This window comes from Crotalus tigris, unplaced genomic scaffold (assembly GCF_016545835.1).
Source record: "Crotalus tigris isolate CLP2741 ecotype Arizona unplaced genomic scaffold, ASM1654583v1 scf7180000018030.5226217, whole genome shotgun sequence".
NCBI classification, from domain to species: Eukaryota; Metazoa; Chordata; class Lepidosauria; order Squamata; family Viperidae; genus Crotalus; species Crotalus tigris.
In genome coordinates this window covers 4,209,096-4,233,329 of record NW_024096786.1, presented here as the reverse complement: position 1 = coordinate 4,233,329, position 24,234 = coordinate 4,209,096, and the positions used below count along the sequence as shown (strand labels likewise).

The 24,234-nt window shown below is 37.0% G+C and overlaps 1 protein-coding gene across 2 annotated transcripts in view; it reads right to left on the bottom strand.

The window, feature by feature from the left end:
- UST (uronyl 2-sulfotransferase) overlaps positions 1-24,234 on the bottom strand; it is a 120,238-nt gene that overhangs the window by 18,907 nt on the left and 77,097 nt on the right. For both annotated transcript variants that reach the window (XM_039346877.1, XM_039346879.1), the window contains exons 6-7: positions 5,135-5,232; positions 3,572-3,729 (exon numbers count right to left, since the gene is read on the bottom strand). In XM_039346877.1, the coding sequence (XP_039202811.1) occupies positions 3,572-3,729; positions 5,135-5,232 (256 nt within the window). The remainder of the gene's footprint in view (positions 1-3,571; positions 3,730-5,134; positions 5,233-24,234) is intronic.

Genomic DNA, 24,234 nt, shown 5'->3' with positions numbered 1-24,234 from the left:
CATATGCAGGAAAATCCCCACTTGGTCAATGATGGTCAATAACTCATCACAAATAATTATCTGGGAACCATATTAAGCTCTCAAGTAGATTATCTGACACAAGGCAGCTGTCTCTCTGCCTTTTGTACATGACAATAGCAGGGGCTCCACAGGTTATATAGTCAGGACTCTGGAACATAATGGGAATCTTTAGGAAGACTCTGCTTGCTTACTAAAGCCAGGGCTTTTTTTTGCCCTAGAACGCCCAGAATAGAGTTCCAGCACCTTTTTTGGATGGAACCTTGTAGGTTAGGCAAGGCGGGTTGTATGACGTGTGTGAGTTCCGGCACCTTTTTTTTTTTTCAAAACAAAAAAAGCACTGACTAAAGCATTCTTAGCATTGACCTAGCAGGTTATTCTCTTGTCCTCGTTCTATATATGGGATAACCCATAGACTAGAGGCATGAGAACACAGTCATTCCCAGGCTTTCTCAACAGGGTTTTCTTGAATGGGAGAAGAAAGAATGGAAATTTTTGTTTTTCCACTTATGCAGTTTTAGGCTTGGATTTCTTTGTTACTCAACAGAAGAGGCATTTGCCTCAAATAGAAAAACAGATTGACATACATTTCCTATTTAATTTCCTGTTTATATTTATAGAAATTCTTCTTTTTTGACTTAACATTATGAAGGTGACATTTTATGGCCTATTTTGTGGCCTATGCACTATGAGATTATTTCTTTCAATACTCACATCTGGTTTCTTAATATAGCAGTTTCTTTGTTGTAGATTTAGTTCTAGTACCTCTCCTGGGGGCAGGCTGCTTGGTGGGCTGCTCTATTTCTCTGCCACCATCTTATCTCAGCTTACTTTCAAGGTTCTTTTGCAGTTGTTTGTAAAAAAAAAAGGCATTTTTAAAAAATACACGAGACTACAAAATCTAGGCATTATCTGATTCATACTATTGGGAGCCATATCTATGCAATTGCTTGTCTCAGTGAGTGCTATATATAGCTTTATACATTTCCTTGCTATTATTCAATTTGAGCCAGCCAGTTTTGAATTTAGAAATGTCACTTTTTTGCTACATAATGAAAGTATGAGCCTCTGTTTTCCCTCTGCTCTGAAAACATTGTGCTTGATTGCACATTTATCTCCATTCTCATATTCTTAGTTTACTTTAATTGTGACTATTGAATAGCAAATGCAAGTGATAAACCCATGTAGAGGAATTTTTATGCACTGTAGTAGACACCAATTCTACATGTATGAATGACTGAAGCCTTATGGCTCCTGTTTAGATAAATAATGTGTAATTTATATTTATAGGCACGCTTTCTTTTTTTTGTTGTGCCTAAATCAACATTAGAGCAACATTTTCTTAATTAATAGATGTTATTCTTTCTTTATATGAAAATACCCCAAGCAGTGGTGTTCCAGCTATATTTATAAAAGGAACAAAATAAAAGTTGTTTTTAAAAAGTGCTACATAACCCTTCTTAAGGTTATCATTACTCTAGATAATTTTGATTCTTACATATTCTGAAGGAAGGACGGGGAAATTTCTATTCCCTCTTTTTTTTCCTTAACAAAATATAAAATCTGACAATGCAGAGGGCAAATTGGATGCAGAGTGTTTGCTTTCTAAGGGTCTATTTTATAACTGTAAAAGAAAAGAAGAGATGCAGTGCCACCTTCTGGCCAAATCAAGCTAATACGAATAGGATCAATAGAATTCTATAAATAACAAGTAGTTCTCCTGAAGTCTCAATGGCACTGAAAAAAAGTGATTAATGACCATTTTTTCACACTTATGACTGTTGCAGCATCCCCGTGGTCACATGATCAAAATTTGGATGCTTCGCAATTGGCATGTATTTATGAAGGTTTCAGTGTTCCAGGTTCATGTGACCTTTTGCGACCTTCTGATAAGCCAAGTCAGTAAGGAGGCCAGATCCACTTAACCACCATGTTACTAACTTAACATCTGCAGTGATTCACTTAACAATTGTGACAAGAAAGGACCACAATAGGACCTATCATATAAGATGAACTTTTGAAAAAAAGAGCTTTAATTCTTTGTCGTCCATGAAATCTGATTTTCAAACCTTACGTGAGAAAACATTTAACTGCAAGACATTTAAGTTAAAAGAAAAAAAATACTGTTCAGTTTGTTACATCCAAAAGAATTCCAAAGCATTTCAGAGGAGAAACTATTCTTCAAGCATGCATTTTATGTTTTAACTATATAGATAAATATTTAGACCAAAAACATATAAAGGACATCCTTGAATTAAGCTTAGGTTCTGGTGATGCATCCATTTGGTTTTCTTCGCAATATTAGGGAAGGGCTTTGTCAATTCTGGAATGCTTTCTTTCAAATGCACCATCTAACCATCATCCCTGGCACCCCCAGAGGGCTCTTATTCCAAAAACTAACCAGTGCTTTCCTTACTTGAAATCAGTCCAGGTCAGTTGGGTATTCTTAAGTTAAGTATACTGTATACATGTACCGTAAATGCCGGCGTATAAGACGACTTCTGCAAGCGCTGAAATCGGCGCCAAAGACGGGGGTCGTCTTATACGCCGGAAATACTGGTAGTTTCCAGCCTATAAGACGACGTTCTAGGAATGCGGCCCGGCTTTAAAGACGGGGGTCGTCTTATACGCCGGGTCGCCTAATACGCCGGCATATACGGTATATGCAATTACAGACTATTGTCCTAGTTTAGTTTCCTTCAATTTCCCCTTTCAACGTTGAGCCTAATTTTTTAAAAAAATTAAGGACTGACTTATGCACTAGAATCTAGAGAGCCAGACTGGCATAGTAGTTAAATAATTGATTTAGGAAAAGTCCGAATTTATCTTCAGCCATGGAAACTCTCTGGAGGGCATTAGGCAGTCATCCTATTTTCATCATCTCAATCTACCTGCTTTTGGTGGTGGAGAAATTGTATTCTATATACTCTTCTTTCAACAACAGAAGAAAGTTAGATGGTGTACCAAGTCAGTCCTGACCCTTGGGCTGGATATCAATCTGGAGTTTATCTTGGTTCCTTCTTGTGTACCCATTTTTTTTTTTTTTGTAACAATAGTTTGAATGACTAACAACTAAAAGAGAACACATTTTACAAACGACCATGACTTCAGCCACTTCCTTATTCTCACAACAATTAGTCAACCTCAAAGTTATTTGCATAAAAACAAGATGCTAGGTTGTTGCTGTCCCACTGTAGCCTATTAAGAATATCAGATGTCTGTTCTTAGCTACTGAGTATCCTTGGGCACTTACTATCTTTCAGTCCAAACTCAGAGTTATCAATGTCGGGAAGACTAGAGAAGACCTACATGGTCTTGAACTCCTGGGGAACATAGAAAATCTAACAAATAAATTTTTACTAATCTAACTAGCATACAATAAACTAACTGCAGTCTGATAACGATAATTATATGCCTTTCATAAAATGACTGACCTATGTGCCAAATAAATAGATTTTCTAAATTAAATTAATAAATAGAGAGATCAAGTAGAGCAGCAGCTTTTATTCTGAACCATAAAAAACAATTAGTGATGTACTATCAAGAGAGTTACCTGGGTTTTTGTAGATGCTGAGTACATCCTTGAAATAATGAGGTAAAAATCTTTCTAATAAAAGCAGCACATCCTCTAATTCTTCCAGAATGCCCACAAGGAGGAAATTTTCATTCACATTCATTTTTGCTCTTTCAAGGGCCCATTCACCAGGTTCCCTTAAAAAAAAGTTAGCAATATTCTTCAAACTGAACACAACACACAGTCTGCTAGAATATAAATCACCACACATGAAACAATAGTAATTTTTAATGATAATTATAAAGGCTTCAGAGCCGTATTTATTAGAATGTTCTAAAGTATCTTGTAATTAGGTTTTTGAGATGCTGAAATACACTATAGGCAGCTTTCCATAACATATGTACTCCAAATGATTTGTATTACAGTATACAGTATAGCTCCAATCATCGGACTATTATTCTCATTAGCCACACTGGTAACAGTTGTAGTCTAAAACATTGGGACTGCCTACAGGGCCAGTATAACATCATTACATCCAGCCATTCAAAGTAACAAAGCCAATTCAGCTATTTTGCTAAGTAAAATAGGTAAGTAATGAGTTCTCTGATATTTTGTTTCATCTAAGAACAGGCTACAATGAAAAGTTGAAGACTGTCAATTTTAAGAGGCTTTTGAATAAGGAAAGAAGTCCAACATATTTCTATAAGCCATTTGTGCTTTTTCTAAAAAACTAAATACACTACAGGTAGTGCTCGACTTACAACAGTTTGTTTAGTGACCATTCAAAATTAAAACGGCACTGAAAAAAGTGATTTATGGCCAGTTTTCACACTTAGGACTGTTGCAGCACCCCCACAGTCACATGATCAGAATTCAGACACTTGGCAACTGACTCATATTTATGATGGTCATAATGTCCTGGGGTCAACCGATCACTTTCTGTGACTCTCTGACAAGCAAAGTCAATGGGGAAGCCAGATTCACTAAACAACAATTTCACTAATTTAACAACTACAGTGATTCACCTAACTGTGGCAAGAAAGGTCATAAAATGGGGCAAACTGACTTAACAAATGTTTCACTTAGCAACAGAAATTTTGGGTTCTATTGTGATCGTAAGTCTTGGACAGGGGTAGGCAACCTCGGCTCTTTTATGACTCATGGACTTCAACTCCCAGAATTCCTGAGTCAGCATAGCTTGCCTACCCCTGATCTAGGATTACCTGTACTTTAGTACAGGGGTCCCCAACCCCCGGTCCGTGGATCAGTACCGGACCACTGCATGCCAGCAACCAGTCTGCATAAACAAGCAAAGCCCCATTCGCGAGATGCAGGCAGCACACAAAACCACGCACCCTCTGGTCCGTGGAAAAACCTCTCTCCACAGAACTGGTCCCTGGTGCCCAAAAGATTGGGGACCCCTGCTGTAGTATACAGTCAGATAACAACCTGAAATTCAGTGTCTTTCAGATTACATGATTGTGACTTTGATTGGAATGTTGGTGCTGAATCTTTTAAATCTAATTTGTTGTAGATTCCCTGAACAGTAAGAAAGACTTTAAGAAAACAAAAGCTAGAAAAAAAGGTAAGTTTGTAAGTTACCTGCATCTTGGATGCTGTCCACAGAAATATGGAATAATATAAAATAACCTGGGATTGGAACATTCAGGATAGTTCTCAAGAATACATACATTAATATCCTAAAAGGAAAGGGAAAAATAAAGGAAATGAATTAAAAAAAACCCTTTAAAGTGAGTGGTTTGAATACAGTAATCCAAGCAAATACTGCATACATATACACTAAAAGCATTTTGTATTTTTTATTAAAACAGCTAAACCTTCTTGACTGAGAGAAGCTTCTGCATTGCACAGCTGCATTTCAGATTTTTTAAAAATGTTTTTAAGCAATAATAACTGCTTGAAAAAAATTATATATATATATACATACACACACATACACATACACACACACACACACACACACACACACTCACACACATATATAGGTCTTTGGTTATTCAGGTTTTCTCCCACGTAAAATTGGAAGTGTCTTGGCGACGTTTCGACGAAGTCCCATTCGTCATCTTCAGGCTGGTGTTTTCAGCTTCATGCTTCGAGGAGCAATGTGTGATCTTAGCTGTTTCTTCCTTTTTCTGTTCACACCCCCACTGGCAGTTAAAAGGAAGAAACAGCTAAGACCACACATTGCTCCTCAAAGCACGAAGCTGAAAACACCAGCCTGAAGATGACGAATGAGACTTCGTCGAAACGTCGCCAAGACACTTCCAATTTTATGCAGGAGAAAACCCGAATAACCAAAGACCTACATACAAACACCCACGAAAACCTCAGAAAACAAATATATATATATATAATGTGTGTACACTATATACCAGTATATCATGAAACATCTGCATAAAAACAACCAAGCTCAGACAGCACCAAGGACCCTTCATTTCAATCCTGAGCTACAAATATTCCCCTTTATCAATATTTAAAGCATTTGGCATGGTGTTTAAATCTTCAGGGGTACTCTGCATGCTGAATAAATTTGGAGATATATTCCAAAAATGAGATAGAGAATTGAAAATATTTTTCAATTCTGGAATATTATTCAATCAATACATTTGAAATATTGTATATTCTAATGTTTCATATGCATTCTGAAACTGGAAAGTTCAGAAATATCACTAAGCTAATGGTTCTACAAATCTGCACTTAAAGCATACTATTTCACAGGGTATTTACTTCATTCTGCTTAAATAATTAAAAGATGTCATTATATTGCATTTACAGCAATGTATTTTATCTTGGCTGTTTCCAGAAACATTATTTCAAAAGAATTCCTTGCCTGCTGTTGGAAAAATGACATTTTATCATTTTATCAATCAGATGATTAAGTCTTCCAACTGGCCTTTCTTAGCTAGCAGTTTTTCCTTCTTTTTAAGCTCAGTTTCAATTTTAAAATATATGATGATAGAATTTTCTGATTTTTCTACAGCTATAGTAGTTCATCTCACCAAATTTGTATATTAAATTTATATATACAATATATTACATATTTAATGGTTTCCATACTGTTCCTCATGCAAATCCTTTTAAACTGGATTAATTTTGCCCCAACCTAAAACAATTTAGGTTATTTGAAAACACTGATGAACATTGCTTGATAAGAAAAAATGAAGTTAACAAATATTCTCAAAAATTTAAGACTCTTTTTTATAATATTGCAACTAATTATTAAATAATCTCTTTTTCTTCATAAATAATTATTAATAAAGCTGATGAAGATGTCAACTGATAGAAGCAACAGAAAACCAAATGGGGAATATCAGGGTGGCAAATCAATGTTCAAAACTAATCACTGGTAAACATTCTTTTTTATATATATTTTTATTAAGAGTTTTGAATAGAAATTTAAAACTAACAAAAACTAGTTATAAAGAAAAAAAAGAAAAAAGACAAAGACAAAAAAAGGCAAAAAGAAAGAATGAAAAGAAAGAAGTAGCTTCTGATTTTCTTTACAGCAAATATTAAGTACAATTACAAAATTAACTTTTACTGCAAGGTTACCAAAAAAATCTCTTTTTTCTATTAACTATTTTTTGCTAAACATCAAAAACATAGTATCATTTTTTCTATTCATGCAAAAAGGTCTAAAAGGGATTTTGAGTCAGCAATAAACATAAATCTTATTTTCTCTCTAATCAAGGAACACAGTTTGCAATTCTGCAAGTTCCATCTCTTCACTCAGTATTATTCCATTGTGGGGAAGGTCTTTGTACTTTTGAGCATATAATAATAATCTCATTGCAGAGTGGTGAACTTTTCTTGCAAATATAGAGCTTTTCCCCATGTTACTCAGTCAAAAAAAAAATCCACTCATCATTATTTAAAAATCCTTTTAAAAAAAGAGACCAATAGTTTTTAAATTTCTTCCATTCATGCAGAAAAAAAAATGTATATTTACAAAATCAATAGCCTTTTATAAAAAGGATAAAAGTTACCTCAATTTATACAAAAGATGCAAAGATCTAATGCTCTCCAAATCACCTTATCGTTTCTTTCATTTACTACAGTGGAACAAAGTTCCTGCTTTAAGAAAACTTATCCTAAGACACTTGGCTACTTCTCTTTTATCTTCCTTTTTCAAATATTTTATACTGAAAAAAAAACCTTGTGTAGGAAGTAAAAAAAACTATTGGCATTAAATTTTTTAAGAACTATTGCTATACCCTTCAATGACAAAGGATGAAAAATGTTGAAAATGGAAGGCGATTTGCCCTAGATTAATTAAGCTACCAATAGAATGAAGCCATAACAATTAATTAGGTGTAACAGTAATATTGCTATATTTTCTAAATGACAATCAACAATTTTTAAAATATAAAATTCTTGACATTAAAGTTTAATCTGGAAATGCTTGTCAGTCGCTAGAATTAATGGAAGCTAAATAAACTATATATCTGAATTACTCCACATTAACAGAATAACAAGAGTTGGAAGGGACCTTTGGAGGTCTTCTCATCCAACTCCCTTTCCTTCCACTCTCTTCTACAGGCTGTTCTTGACTTACAACCATTCATTTCGAAGCCATTCGTAGTTACAACAGCATTGAAAAAAGTGACTTATGACTGGTCCTCACATTTACAATCATGGCAGCATTCCCAGTCACATGATCAAAAATTGGGTGCTTGGCCACTGGCCTTTATTTATAATAGTTGCAGTGTTCTGGGGTCATGGAACCCACCCTTTGCGATATTCCCATCTGGCTTCTCACAAGCAAAGACAATGAGAGAAGTCAGATTCATTTAACAATCCTGTGATTCTTTTAACAACCGCAGTGATTCTTTTAACAACCATGGCAAATAAAATCAGGCTCAACACCCTTAACTGCCTTGCTTAACAACTGAAATTCTTGCTGCAATTGTGTTACAACTTATAACCTGTAATGCTGTGGCACGTAAGCAATCAGGAGATTCTTTAAAGATTTGGGGAAATAGAATTTCAGTGTTAAGAGTGCCAGGATAACAAAGAAAACAAGAACATGGCAGCCCTTACACACAAACCATAACAGCAAAAAAAATTATTATTGGTGAGCAGCTCAGGTTAAAAGTATCAATGTCACTATTATCAATGTCAGATTTACATTGTTCTTATTCCAGCAGCACAAACCAACTTACATTGTATCTCCCTTCATGTTAACCTTATAAAAAGAACCCTATGAGGTAGGATGGGCTAAGAGACAGTGAATTGCCCCTATCTGTTGAGTTTCCATAGCCAAGGGAGGATTTGAACATGGGTTTCACCAGTGTTAGTCGACACCTTAACCACTATACCACATTGGCTCCCATATAGTACATGTCAATATGTGACGCATTAGAGTACAGGATTGGTCCATTCTGTCAATTAGGATATTGACTATTTTTACAAACTGACATATATCTTTTTTTCCTCATATACTTTTTATTTAGTATGCAGCCACATCAACTTTCTGAATTGGAAAATGTTTTGAGAAAAATACTGTGTAAGAATATCCTGTGACTAAGTCACCCATTCTGCCCTTCTCTTTTGTCACCAGCAATTTCATATTCTAGAGCATTCTGAAGCTTGTTGCTAAGGATGATGTGGAGCGGTATCAAACATCTGATCCTCTTATAATAGTGTAGTTCAGACTTGTGTGTTTGAGATAGTGTTTAATTGTGGCTTTCAGATGTACTGATTACAACTACCTTAATCTATAGATTTAAAAACAATTTGTGGTATTTTTCTCTTTAAGCAACTTAACAAAGAAACTAAATCTGTCATCTGAAATAAGTATGTATTTAACATTTTTCCTGTTTTGATCATTTTGTTTCATCATCATACAACTATATTTTGCTGTTCTTTTTCTCAAAAAAGAAAATAAAAGTTGGAAACTCAACCAAAATTTCCTCAATCTAATAGTCCTCAAGTGCTGTTCACTATTGTGAAGGAAAGCTATAAACTTTCTGGTTCATTACATGTATGAAAGGAGCCAGGGGAGCAATTAACAAAACAAGATTACTATGCCCAGAGATTGAAAGATTCAACATTACCTACACTGGAGGGATGGTGGGTGAAGCTGATAGATTTTGCTGAAATGGATAAACTGACTAGATTAGAGTTAGTTTTTGATTAGAGAAAAAGACATCTACATTTATTGGTGACTGGAAGCCTATTATGGACCTTTTATATGAAAATGGGGAAAAAAAGAATTCGTGATTTTGATGTTTAGACAGGATAGATTATAGAGAAAAAGTAATATGTTGTAAAAGAGAGAGGTTACAATAAATTTGTACTTATAACTGCAGTGAAGGATATTGGGGAAGTCTCTTTTTTACATCTTTCATCTTTCTTTTCTATTTTTCTTCAACTGTTTTTCTTTTTCCGCACTTTTTACTTCTTTGATTTATTTCTTTTTGTTTTTTTTTCTTTACTTTATATTAGCTTGCATTAATTTTTATCTTCTTGTTACAGGCTTCAATCAAAATTATATTAAAACATGTATGAAAGGGCTGGCAAGTTGTTATCTTAAAAATATGGAGTGAAGGGAAGAGGGGCAACATTTTCATTTATTAACTGTAGATGCTACTCTCAAGCACCCATTGTATCTCTCAAGTTTTAAAGGTGTAGAATAAAATGAATATATTAATGATTGAGACAACTAGTAGCAAGCAATGTCAGCCACAGAAGTAATAATTTTCCCTTAGACCAGTGGTTCTCAACCTGTGGACCCCATCTGGGGTCGAACGACCATTTCACGGGGGTCGCCAAACAATGCAGTCCGCCATTTTCCCCCCTTTTCCTTAGCTGTGCTACTCCCTTTTATTCTATTGGCTTTTGAAAGCCAATAGAATAGACTCTCTTGAATAGAGTCTAATTCTATTGGCTTTCAAAACCCAATAGGAATTGTTCAGGCTATCTTTGCCCTGTTGAGCCTGCCAAAAGTCCTATTCTGCAAATGGTGCTGCATCAGTTGAATAGTCCTCGACTTACGACCGGCTGAGTAGTCCTCGACTTACGACCAGTTGGGGGTCGCGGCATTAAAAAGGTTGAGAACCACTGCCTTAGACCAAAACCAAGAAATAAGCCTAAATAATGAGACTGAACTGCCTATTCGCTTAGTGAACTGATTGTTTCAGTTATTTATTCCAAAGGGCAAATTATATGATTATATAAGGTTTTTGATACAGGAGACCGAGCACATATGTAGCACCTCTCTTCAAATCACTAAAAAAACTGCAACTTTTTCCCTGGTTTGCACAGATGCTTTACATGTGTGCGTACTTCGTTTTGCTAGTAAGAAAGCAGAAGCAGTTATGAAGCAGCTGCAAAAACCTGGATAAAAGACACAACAGTTTGAAAAGTGCTTAATATATTGTTTGCACTTTCACCTTAAAAAAAGCCGTTTCAAATCATTTGCATAAACATTTCAATTCATACTTCAGTAAAAATAAGGGAGCGAATAAAAAATAATTCTGTATTCACTACTCTGAAGTGTACATTATCAAGCATTCAGAAGATTACGAACTCCTTTGGCTCTCAGCATTGGTGTTATGTTTGCACATATTTCCCAAGAGTTATATAAGTTTCTTTTCTGAGATGGCTATTTAGAATATGGTACGTGTATGAAAGGTTGTTGACTCTACTCTTTCTATAATTACACACACCCTAAACCGCCCTGCATCTTTTAAATCTCCTGTCCAGCACTTCTATATTATATCCAATTCTGGTCTATAATGGTATATGGGAATGACCTTGGGATACTGAAGAAAAAGCCAAAGAGTAGGCAATGCAAAGAGACAGCAGAGACCTCAGAAGCAATGAGGGAATGGCAAATGTCTCTGAAGGAACCCTCCCTAGTTTTTGGTCTCAAAGGGGGAGGGAGGGAGAGACGAGTTTCAGGTTTGAAAGGCTGTGTTAAAGTAACCTTTAAAGACAGAGTTAGTACTCCTGAGTGTGCTTCTTATCTGAATTAAGAGATTGGAGGCAGTGGCAGAGTAAGTACTGTTGTCCTGTTTGTCTGTCCTGATGAATACTGCAGTGACTACTGCCACAAAGACACTGACATTACAGCATCTAGCTCCCTCAACATTATCAATGTCTGCTTGCCAATTTACTTCACAAACGACTTGAAGAAGTGACACATTTTGCACTGCAATTGCTGAAAAAGTATAGCTCTAAATGTCAATGCTCAGCTAGTTTATGCTAAAACCACCCTGGTGACAAATATTTACTATAAACGAAGTACAAATGGACCAGAGTCTCAATAATCCTCATAGCAACCCCTCAAGTATTTCCCTGCTCCTTCTTACCTAGATCACCCTGAAGAGTGACACTAGGTGTCACTCAAACAGAAACACGAGTATGGTACTGCCACATGGTAGGTCATAAATAAAGCTTTTATCTATGGCTCAGATTTAGTCTTTATTTCTCTCAGAGTCCACATGCAAAGTATGTTACACATGTGTGAATCAGTCCAAGGCCACCATTGCCCTCTCATTCCAAGCAGTGATCACAGAATAGAAACTCAGGGACAATCACAACGTCCCTCTAAAATCCTACTGGATCCATCAGGCACCTGGGGAAGACTGAACAAGCAGGTCCTTCCTCCCTGCAGCAGGGAACAATCATAGTAGACTCCAGATAACATAGAGTGATCTGTCCATGATAAAGGATTCATGGTAATATCCCCTAACTCCAGAGTCCTCAAGACAAAAACAGGTCCAATGTGTAATCCCGATTATGAGTTGATCCCTTAATATGTTGGGTCAGGTTATTAGCTGTAATAATGGCCATGAAGTCCTGAGCTGCCTATGTACCTAAGGAAGGCAGATTAAAGTCCTTCAACATGCTAAACCTGGGGACTTCCACCATTAACCCAACTATAGCACTCAGCAGCATGGAAAGGGAAGCTGCTGGCAGCATGGAAAGGGAGGCTGCTGCATAGCTGAGATTAGTACAGTAGACGCTTTTGCTTCACCCCAATCTCATAAGCAAGGTATCCTGCCCAACTACCTAAAAGCCAGTATCCTTGACAACCTCCATCCTCCTCTCCTCACCTCTATCACTGGATCACAGCATACTTAAACCCTGGATGAATACATTTCAGAGAGTAGAATTCATACACACTCTGAAGCTATAGGGAGCTATAGGGATGACCTTGGATAAACTATGCAGAGACCATTAAGACAACGATGGGTGCTAGAGAATGCTTTGAGCCCACAGCAAAGAGAAAGCATTAGAAAGTGACTCAGACAGGCACCCTGGGTTATAAAAGGAAGGAAAAGGAAAATGCAGCCAGACTTGAAGATTTTATAATTACAGGTAGTCCTTGACTTACAACAGTTTGTTTAGTGACTGTTCAAAGTTACAGTGGCACTGAAAAAAGTGACTTATGACTGTTTTTCACACTTACAACCATTGCGGCATCCCCATGGTCACATGATAAAAATTCAGAGGCTTGGCAACTGACTCATAGTTATGACGGTTGCAGTGTCCCGGGATCATGTGATCATCTTTTGCAACCTTCTGACAAGCATACTCAATGGGGAAGCTAGACTCACTTAACTACCATGCTACTAACCTAACAATTGCAGTGATTCACTTAACAACTGTGACAAGAGAAGTTGTAAAGTAGGGCAAAATTCACTTAACAAATATCTCATTTAGCAGCGTAAATTTTGGGCTCAATTATGGTTGTATGTTGAGGATTACCTGTACAGCCTTTCTCAATAAAGTAGAGTTCTAGTCACATTGTGCAATCTATTTCCTGATGTGGACAATCTTATATAGCTGACATTGCCCTTTATGCCCAGTCAAATCTTGGTAATGTCTCTTCCATCATTAGATGAAGAAAACCTTATTAGAGATAGATGTGCCATTGAGTAGCAGCTGGTCCTCCTAAGGCACAATGACCAGGCATTGGGAGCAAGTACCAAGAGCTGGAACATGACACCAGTACAAGACATTGGAACTGCGTTACCTAATTGGAACTGCATTACCTAAGAATGGTCCACCTTCCCAATTCTCACCATATTTCCCTTTACACATTTGTCATCATGATATTTCTGGCTGCCTGACTCGCTGCCTAACAAATACATAAACTCTCCTGACCAAGCCATCTCTCCCCTGGTCCAAGGTCCCATCTACACAATCATCACCCTCTCCAAAAATATTAGTTGACTGGGCAACCCAATGCTTCCTTAGCATCCCATAAGCCGTAATGGTGCAGTGGTTAGAATGCAGCATTGCAGGCTGCTTCTGCTGACTGCCACTTGCCTGCAGTTTGATTCTCACTGGCTCAAGGTTGACTCAGCCTTCCATCTTTCCAAGGTTGGTAAAATTGAGGATCCAGACTGTTGAGGGCAATATGCTGACTCTGTAAACCACTTAGAGAAGGCTGTTAAGCATTGTGAAGTGGTATATAAGTCTAAGTGCTATTGCTAACCTACTTCCTAAGAATTTTGTCCCATGTAAAACCGTAAAGGTAAGGAGGGGAGCTCAGGCCACAGAAAGAAGTGTTTTGTTGCATGAAAAATCCTATCCCTATGGAAGACTTATAAGCTTACTCTTTAAGCAATGAAATCCAGGCTACCCTTGCATCAAGACAAAAATTAAGACATTAAGACATTTCTTCAAATTTCAATTTCTCAATTTTAGAATAATTTGATTGTTGGTTATGAATGCAAGAAAATAGCTAAAAGGAACCATATGGTAAGCAGATGTGATGCAAACCAATTCAACTGAAGCCAGGCTTCTTCAGCCAGGACAATTCCTCCGTGAATCCTGTTGGAAGAGGGTCTGCCAATGACAGCGCATCATGCCAGATTGTGTGGGTGTCTTGTGAAAGGGTAAGAGTCACTGGGGACTACAATGAAGCCAACAGCAGTATTTCAATGTCGATACGAGATTGGTAGAGTGAAAAACGACTGTTTTTCGCATAAAATCCTATAAACAGTCACAATTCCATTGTACAATCAGAAAAAATGATTGAATTTAAAGAGTCTCTTCATATTAGAGCAGTGTTTAAGATATGTGGACTTCAATACCCAGAATTTTCTAGTGAGCATGCCAGCTGGAGAATTCTGGGAGTTGAAGTCCACATATCTTAAAATTGCAAAGTTGAAAAACACTGTATTGGGGAAAAAGGAAAAATTACTGATAATTTAAAGTACAGTAGTTACAATCCAGTTCTGGAGTTCTAGCGAGTGACCGTACATGTGTGTGCACACACACACAAACACAGTCACATGAATGCATTTTGGCCATTTGGCAACTGGCTCACCTTTATGGCCTTTTGCAGTGTTCTATGGTTATGTGACACAATTTACAATGTTTTTTTTACCATTTTCTGGTAAATGGCCAATTTCTGGCAAAAAAACCCCATGGGAATATATTGATTTGTTAAATGATTGTGGCATTTGCTTCATGATTGGCACAGAAATGCTGTAAAATTAGTCACATGGGTGCCTTGACTTATGATCTTTATGACTTATGACAGAAGTTCTGAGTTCCATTAGACAAAAATTGTATGTGAGATCATTACAGTTGCTGTAAATATCCTTCGATGGCATAATTTTATGATATCAAGGGGATGAAATATATGTTGTAACATACTGTCAGTTACATAGATGCAGGCCTTTTTTCAATATTGTGTTGTACAAAACACAACCACAAGAGACTGCTGTATATATAAAAATTTGTTTTGGAGTTTGTAAATGTAGTCAAAACCTTTTCCAGGGATTATAGGAAAGATTCCTACCCTATCATCCTCTCCTTCCTAGAGCAAATTCTTGTCTTAAGGACAGTTATACAATATATGAGAAATATTTTAGCCAGGATTTAATTATAAAACAAGTATTTCCAGTAAAGATAAATATAATTACATGAATATCAGAATCAGATGTAGCTGAAGTCTGCCAATTTCAATATGTCTAGCAATGACTGAACATGACTAGCAATCATGATCATGACTAGCAGTTCAAAGGAAAAGATAGTTAAAATTTAATTTTGTTTCAAATCTCTTAAATTTTATGAATATTATCATAACTCCCAAGGCCTCAATGACTATTAAGGAAGTATAGCAGTCACATTAGTATATGAAAGTCTGGGAAATATTTGCTCTGAATGGAAACCTTTGGAAACCACATTTGGAAACCACATTTCCTAGTGATTTAACATTGTTACAGCAGCTAGTTTGATCATTGGATGAGTTTCCTAAACCAGCAAAGAAATTTGGAATGATAAATTTCATCGTTTTTAAGGATCACCACTATAAATTTCTATTCATCATAATAGTAAAGGAATCGAAGTTTGAGGATATTTCTAAAGGGCAACTATTTTTAAACAACACCCCCCCACACACACTCTATTAATCATTCTTTTAATTTTTTCTCAAATTGGGGCAGCTATAGGAAGAGCCAACTATTTTGGCTAACAGTTTGTTGCTGAAATGATCTTATGGAAATCACATTATTTAAGTTCTATTAAAACAGTGGTTCTCAACCTTTTTAATGCTGCGACCCCCAACCGGTCGTAAGTCGAGGACTACTCAACCGGTCTTAAGTCGAGGACTACTCAACTGGTGCAGCACCGTTTGCAGAATGGGACTTTTGGCGGGCTCAGCAGGGCAGAGACACCCTGGACAATTCCTATTGGCTTTTGAAAGCCAATAGAATTAGACTCTATTCAAGAGAGTCTATTCTATTGGCTTTCAAAAGCCAATAGAATAAAAGGGAGTAGCACAGCTAAGGAAAAGGGGAAAAAAATGGCGGACTGCATTGTTTGTCGACCCCCGTGAAATGGTCGTTCGACCCCAAATGGGGTCCTGACCCACAGGTTGAGAACCACTGTATTAAAATGTCTCCATTATGTTTCCTTTCACAGTAGTGAATATTACTATTACAGATTGAACTTTATAGGTAAGCAATGCATAAACTCCAGATTAAGAATTTTAGTAGTAATTTGCTTATTGTGTGAAATTCTCTCAGGTTACAGAAAGACTTAACTTGCAAATTCTTCATGTAGTCTAATGCATGTAATTTGTTTAACCCAAAAGCTTAACTGTCATTTTACCCCTATTAATCCTATTTCCAGGGATTTTCAATACTATATAAATACTTCCAGAAAACACTGAGTTCTACTCCATAGAAACCATAATCTATATTCCAACTGGCAGTCAGTTTGCATAATTCCTTTTTCCTTTATGAAATCAGACAGAAAAAAACTGAGCAATGTATTTGTGTTTGTGTTGTTATGCAAGTCTACATAGAAAGTATGTAATGTGTTTTTCTCATAATGTCTGATTTTTCAGTTTGGCCAGTATTGTAGACTTTTACTTCTATTGATTAATCCAGCCAGCTAGAATTCCATGTAGTAATTTTCATAGTCTTCATGTAAGCATTGACCTATACTATTTAGAAGTCTACCAAATATTCACCATAGTAGCTCTTTTACTGCAGAGGCAGATGTTCCAGGAATGCTAGTAGAGTTATTCTCTTCTCTAAATATATATTTAAAAAATTCTCTCTCTTGGATTTCCAGAAAGATCTCTGGAATAGTATTTTAGCATAAATTCTGCTTAACCACCATCAACACTGACATTTATTCAGAAGATGGACATGTTCATCTTTCCAGTTCAGTGATCAGCCTTTTTCTAGAACAACTGAATACAGATGTTAGTCTGCAATTACAGATAAAAACCCCATTTCCCATGTTTAGTGTTATTTTTCTTCCAGCCGTCTATACAAACATATGCTTGACCTTTCGGAACAATTTTTCTTCTTATTCATTTGTAAATTGAGAGATTAGGGCACTAGAGGCAAGGAAAAATACTGGGGACTGCCCAAGATCTTTTCTTCTTGCTTTTAATAGCACAATGTTTAATACATTTATTGTATCCATTAATTGGGAGACAGTTTTAAATCTCAGATATGATGTATTAAAGTATCATGCTTTATTATGATATTATTTATATCTTTATTGTATAGATTTACAGTATTTTAATTTATAATATTTACAATCTTCCTATACTCGTGGTTACACTTATTTTATTTTTTCCTGAAGTTTGATTTTTCCTAGACTATCCAGCTATTTCATGGCTAAGCAGAAACGTATTTTCAGGTCTTCTACTCTAAATATATCATGTTGTGGTTCTATATCAGCAGCTTGAGAAATTTATGCTATAACTGCTGTTTTTCACAAGTAGTTCATAGTATGATCAATAATAACATTGTAGGGATTTTTTTCCTTCAGTGATGCAGGAAACCTGCTGGTATGCTGAACTTGTAGATAAATATTCTCTCTCATATGGGTTAAGTGCAAATCTGGAAGTAAAATTGGGTCACCAAAACTAAAATCATAGTTTCTATGTAAGCTATGCACAACTATTTGATTTTCTAAATTAATAAAAAAAGTATAGGTTAAAACTGCTAAGAGAAACAGATAAAATGTATAGCTTCTAGTAATGGAAGATAAAAACTAGAACTAGATCTTAGGTAGAGTGGATTAGTTAATATTCAGTAATCTTTTCCTAAGAATTCAGAAATTTAACAGTTACATTAAGTAAGCATATATAGTATTGTAGCTTAAAGAAATAACTGAAAACAATTGGGAGAAGGAAAATTGCTAAATAAATGGAACATAATATCCCCTATCTTTTAGGCACTTTTGGAATACTGCTTTGCACATTCTGGTATTTGTGACTGAGCAGAGTTCACAAAGTACAATATTTCATTTTTATTTCAATGTTTCTAGGAAACACAGAACAAAACAAAAATTTTCAGGCACATTTCCCTTCCACCCAGAATTCTGAACATTTTTCTCATCTGTTATGACTGATTATGAGCTATCAAGTCAGTGACAACTCTTACCATAGCAACTGCATGGATACATTTTCTCTAGATTGATCTGTCCCCAACCTGGTCCTTCAGGTCTTTCAATGATATAGCCATTGTAACTGAGTTGTTCTGCAGGCCATCCTCTTCTTTTCTTTCCTTCTATCTTGCTCCTCCAGGGAGATAGGTCACCACATAATATGACCAAAGACTGATAATCTGACCCTACTCATTTGTGCCTCAAGTGAGAATTCTGAGCTGTTCTGTTTAATCCATGTGTTTGTTTTTTAGGCTGTCCATGGTTCTTAAGAATCTTCTCTAATGACAAAGTTGTAAAGTGTAATACCCTTTATATCCTTCTCCTTCAAAGTTAAACTTTCACTTCAATAGGGTGTCACAGGAAAAACTGTTGACTTCACATTTTCGATCTTTGTAGGTACTGATACATCAGGGTATCTGAGTATCTTTTCAAAGGCCTTCATGGCTATTCTCCTCTTTCAAGTATTTCTTAATTAGTGGTTCTTCTACTGCTGACAGTTGATCCCAAGAGTAGAAGCTATCTACCACTTCAATATCTTCACTGTCAATTTGAAGTCTGCTTTTTATATATGATGTCATTAGATAATCTTCTTTAATCTTAGTCCCATTTTTCCCTGCGCTCCTTGATTTCCATTAGTAGAGCTCATAGAACGTTTGCATTTTCAGCCATCAGAATAATGTCATTAGCATACTGCAGCCCCCTGTTGTTCTCCCTCCCATTCTGAAACCATGCTTATCTTTTTCCAATTCAGCCTCCCTTATTTATTCCAGTATACCATTCCGTTGCCAACCTATTTTACCATTTTCTGTCTGGCCTGTAGCTTCCTGATCTGTGCATAGGTTTTGGATAAGGATAAGATGTTCAGGATTTCCTAGAATTTTATAAGTACATTTCAGAGCCATTTGATCATACATGACAAATGTATATGCATTGTGTGGCCATTTGCTTTCAGAATAATTAAAGCCTTTGGTTAAGAATGGAAAAGAATTCACTATTTTTATAAAGGGCATTCCTTTTTTTCAGCTGCACTGACAGAATTAATAATGAACTTGATTTGGCATTTGCAGCCATTGGAAATAAAAAAAAACATTATGTTGAAAGAAAACTGCTGGACAAACAGTTGAACCATTTTTTTAATGGCCACTGGACATTAAATGTCATTTATATTCTTAATGTCCTGAGTACTGTCCAGAGCATTTATGCTGTGTGGTTTTAAGAATGTGCATACATGAAATGAAACTTATTTGTAAAATCATAGGAACTTAAGCTATATAATAAAAAAAAACCAGTTGCAAATATTATCACTAATGCACAGTAGCGAAGAAAGAAAAGCTGCCATTTACCATATTATAAAGTGTGACTGATATTTTAGAAACTTCTAAAAGCACCATAATATTAATAAAAATGCAAATGCAAATTAATGGATTTCAATTTGGGTGAATGTTAGGAAAAAAATTCTAAAGTAAGAGAAGTTCAACTGTAGAATAAATTGCCCAGGATAGTATTGTATTCCTTTTGCTTAATGTGTTCAAACAGGTATCAATCTAATATGCTTTGGATGATGATTTGTTGAAAATCAGTGTGCAAGTAAGATTCATTCTTGATAGCAAGATGGACAGCATATACATTTAATAAATAAATAAGATGTGCGGAATTCAAGCTTCCAAAATTCCCTATTCAGTGCTTGAAGTTACCAAGTTTGAAAAACATTACCCTGAATGACCCCATCCAACTCTATTATTTTGAACCAATCTTTGCCCTGGTACTGGAAGATTCCTTATTATGTAAAAAGATGAGGAACATCCACTGGGAGAAGGACAATATTACTTGGGCATCAATCAGCCAACTCACCCACATGCCATTTTCCACTAGTGAATGACTTTAAGGGCTGAACTGAATTCCTATGTCAATGTTTCTCAACCTCAGCAACTTTAAAATGTGTGGACCGCAATTCCCTCAGCATACCTCAGCATGTCTGGCTGGGGAATTCTGGGAGCTGAAGTCCACAGCTTAAACTTGCTGAGGTTGAGAAATGTTGTTTTAGAGAAGAGGTGTCAAACTGGTGGCCTGCAGGCCGGATGCATCATGCGCAGGTCATGCCCACACCGGCTCTGCAAAAGCAAAAAAAGTCTTGATACAGCACATGACACAATCAAGTTTGACACCCGTGTTTTAGAGCAATCTGGTACCTTGAAGATATATGGACTTCAACTCACAGGATTCTCCAGCAGCAAGCAATACTAAGCTGGCTAGAAAATTCTGGAGCTGAAGTCCACACATCTTAAAATGGCTGAAGCTGATATGTGATCTAAGCTTCACCTCAGCTTTAAACTTACTTAGCTGATCTTTCTCCCCGCATCTATGGCTGGAGGAAAAAATGGGGGGGGGGGAGAAGAGAAAGAGCGGGGAGGGAGGGAGAGGGAGGGAGAGAGATTGCAGTGTAACTTGTATCAAAGCTAATTAATATAGAAAGATTTTGTGAACATAATGGAGCAGCAGTTTGACTATGGAAAATGGATTTGATGGATTGGAATTAGGTCCTGATGAAAACACTTAAAACTAGTTTATCCAATGTTTTGCACAAACTTCTGTTATTTCTGGAAGTGATTCAAAGCCAGAAACAATTTACTCTAAGATTCTAAATGTCAGTAGAATTTTCCACAAACATTTCTGAGATTTCAGAAGCCAAAACCTCTGTACTTATAGGCACCAGTGTATTATATTCGGTAATACAGTCAAGCCTGAAATGTTTATCGTTGGTGTCTTCTAGACTAGAGTAAGAACACAAGGCATTATATATGAGATGGTAAAAAAACCATAAATTGCACCTATCACCTTTAATTTGCTATGTTATAAATTGAACATGAAGAAACAGCCACTAAGGATTTAATCTCACTTACTAAATTTAAATAATTTAAACTTAAGCCCTCTCTGAAAGACCCTTCTAATCGATATCTTTTTGCAACATTTTGAAATATTTTGGGAGCTTTGTGGAAATTTCCCAAGATAAAATACTATCACCAGCAAAAAGCAGAAACCCGTTATAATTTTTGAAGATCAGAAGCATCAAGTGTCTGAACAAAGGCCTCTTTCAATCATCTAAAAAGCAGAAGTGATACACAGAAAGGAAGATGCAGTGGGAGCTGTTTTTCATATAATTGAAACAGAAACAACATTTACTGAACCTCAGCAAGAAATGTTTTCAAAGGTAATTTCTTGTAGAGATGCAGATAGGGCAGTGGTGGCGAACCTATGGCTCAGGTGCCAGAGGCGGCACTCAGAGCCCTCTCTGTGGACACGCACGCCGTCACCCCAGTTCTAGGCTTTCAGCTGGGTTTTATAAAACCTTTTCGCTTTAGGCCTCCACCGCCGTGTGCAAAAAAAAAAAAAAAAAAGGTTCAATCAATCAGTCAATTTCAACTTCTCAGGGAAAAAAAAGATCTTGCAAAGTTGGAATTGATTGATTGAACTTTTTAGTCCCACCCAGTCTGCTGTTACCACCACAGCCATGCCCACCCAATGGGCGACACCCACCCAATGGGCGACACCCACCCGGCACCCAACAATGCATAAGTGGGTTTTGGGTTGTAGTTTGGGCACTCAGTCTCTAAAAGATTCGCCATCACTGAGATAGGGCATACTTAACAACCATTCTTTCAGTGACTCTTTGAAGTCTGAATGAGGTGCTGAATGTTAGCTATGCCTGGACTCCAAAGTTATGGCCATCATAGTGCACCGATGGTCACATTATTAAAATTGTGGTGCTTGGCAATCTGCCTGTACTGAAGAACGCAGGGCTGCTTCAACTCCTCTCTCATTCCCCTCCAAAAACTCTGCCTTTCTTGCTGCCCTGTGTTCCACTTGCCCTGCCAGTCCTACCATCCCCAGCTGACTTTCATTGTCTTCTTCTTCCCAGTATGACAATACGCGCTTTGGGCAACCTGCAATCCTGACTGGCCCTCTCATAAGACTTTGAAGTCTTCCAAAGCCTTGCAAGGAAACTGCATACGATTTGGTATGCCCACATGTGGGTTCAGGAAAAAGGCTGGGAGCAGCCAGCAGCTGCCTTGTGAAGGACCACCCAAGCTTTTTCTTCTGCCTTGTCAGCAGGCTTGATAGGCCAAGTAGGATGAACAGAGGACAGCACAGGAGGCAATCTTTTCCCCTACTGAGGCTCAGGCTGGGAGGAATCCAATTAGGAATGATTGGGATCGAGGCGAGTCCTCACATTGGTGAATTGGTGGGATTCAGTTAACAACTGCAATGGGAATTGTCAGGACTGCTATTGCAGTCACATGATGTACTTTACAATCACATTGCTTAATGATGGAAATTCTCATCTAAATTACAGTCCTAACTCGATTTGCTCAATTGTTAAATAAGTTTCTGCAAAGAGAAGTGTAATGTAAATTTACATCAGTCTTTAACTATAAAATAGTTGGTATCATGCTTTAAGTAATTAAAGAAATCAGAATAACAAAACTAAGTGTCAAGAATAAGTGGTTATCATTGCAGAAGAGTCTCATAAACTGCTTGGATACTGCTTGTTCTGTAAGCCGAACTGTCTAATAAGTCCTTTCCCACAGCTGCAATGGACTCCTTTAAACTCCATTAGATAGCAATTTATCTACGACAAAGGGGCCACACACTGTCCCTGCTATAACCAACCAAAACAAAAGTGATGTCATTAGCCTGCTAGGACCGATATAATATGTTATAGACCACTGTTGACATGGTGGATACTGCATGTAGAAGTTACCTCAATAGGTAATAATACCTCATCTCTGGTGAACCTCAATAGCTGCCAAAAAGCCCAACACAGTGCTAGGCTGCATTAACAGAGGGATAGAATCAAGATCACGTGAAGTGTTAATACCACTTTACAATGGCTTGGTAAGGCCAGACTTGGAATACTGCATCCAGTTTTGCTCACCACAATGTAAAAAAGATGTTGAGACTCTAGAAAGAGTACAGAGAAGAGCAACAAAGATGATTAGGGGACTGGAGGTTAAAACATATAAGGAAAGGTTGATGGAATTGGGTATGTCTAGTTTAATGAAGAGAAGGACGAGGGGGGACATGATAGCAGTGTTCCAATATCTCAGGGTCTGCCACAAAGAAGAGGGTGTCAAGCTATTTTCCAAGGCGCCTGAAAGCAGGACAAAAAGCAACGGGTGGAAACTAATCAAGGAGAGAAGCAACCTAGAACTAAGGAGAAACTTCCTGACAGTGAGAACAATTAACCAGTGGAACAACCTGCCTCCAGAAGCAGTGAATGCTCCAACACTGGAAGTTTTTAAGAAGAGACTGGACAGCCATTTGTCCCAAATGGTATAGGGTTACCTGCCTGAGGAGGGGGTTGGACTAGATGACCTCCAAGGTCCCTTCTAACTTTATTATTAATATTAATATCATCATCTTCTTCTTCATCATCATCGTCACCCTTTTCACCCCAAACAAGGTGAAGCTAATTTTTTCTCAGTTACTTTTTCAAGAACAGTCAGATATGAAAGACTGCTGAACAAGTTATCTGGAGCAGGAAAATGACACTACAGCAACTCCAATTCCCTACGTAATCTTGATGTGTGTCTCTGTTTAGAGAAATTTGGTAAAGAACTGGAAGAGCTCTATTCATTCCCTTCATCCAACTAAGTCTATGTAGAACAGGGGTAGTCAACCTTGGCTCTTTTATGACTCGTGGACTTCAACTCCCAGAATTCCTGAGCCAGCTAAGCTGGCTCAGGAATTCTGGGAGTTGAAGTCCACGATCATAAAAGAGCCAAGGTTGACTACCTCTGATGTAG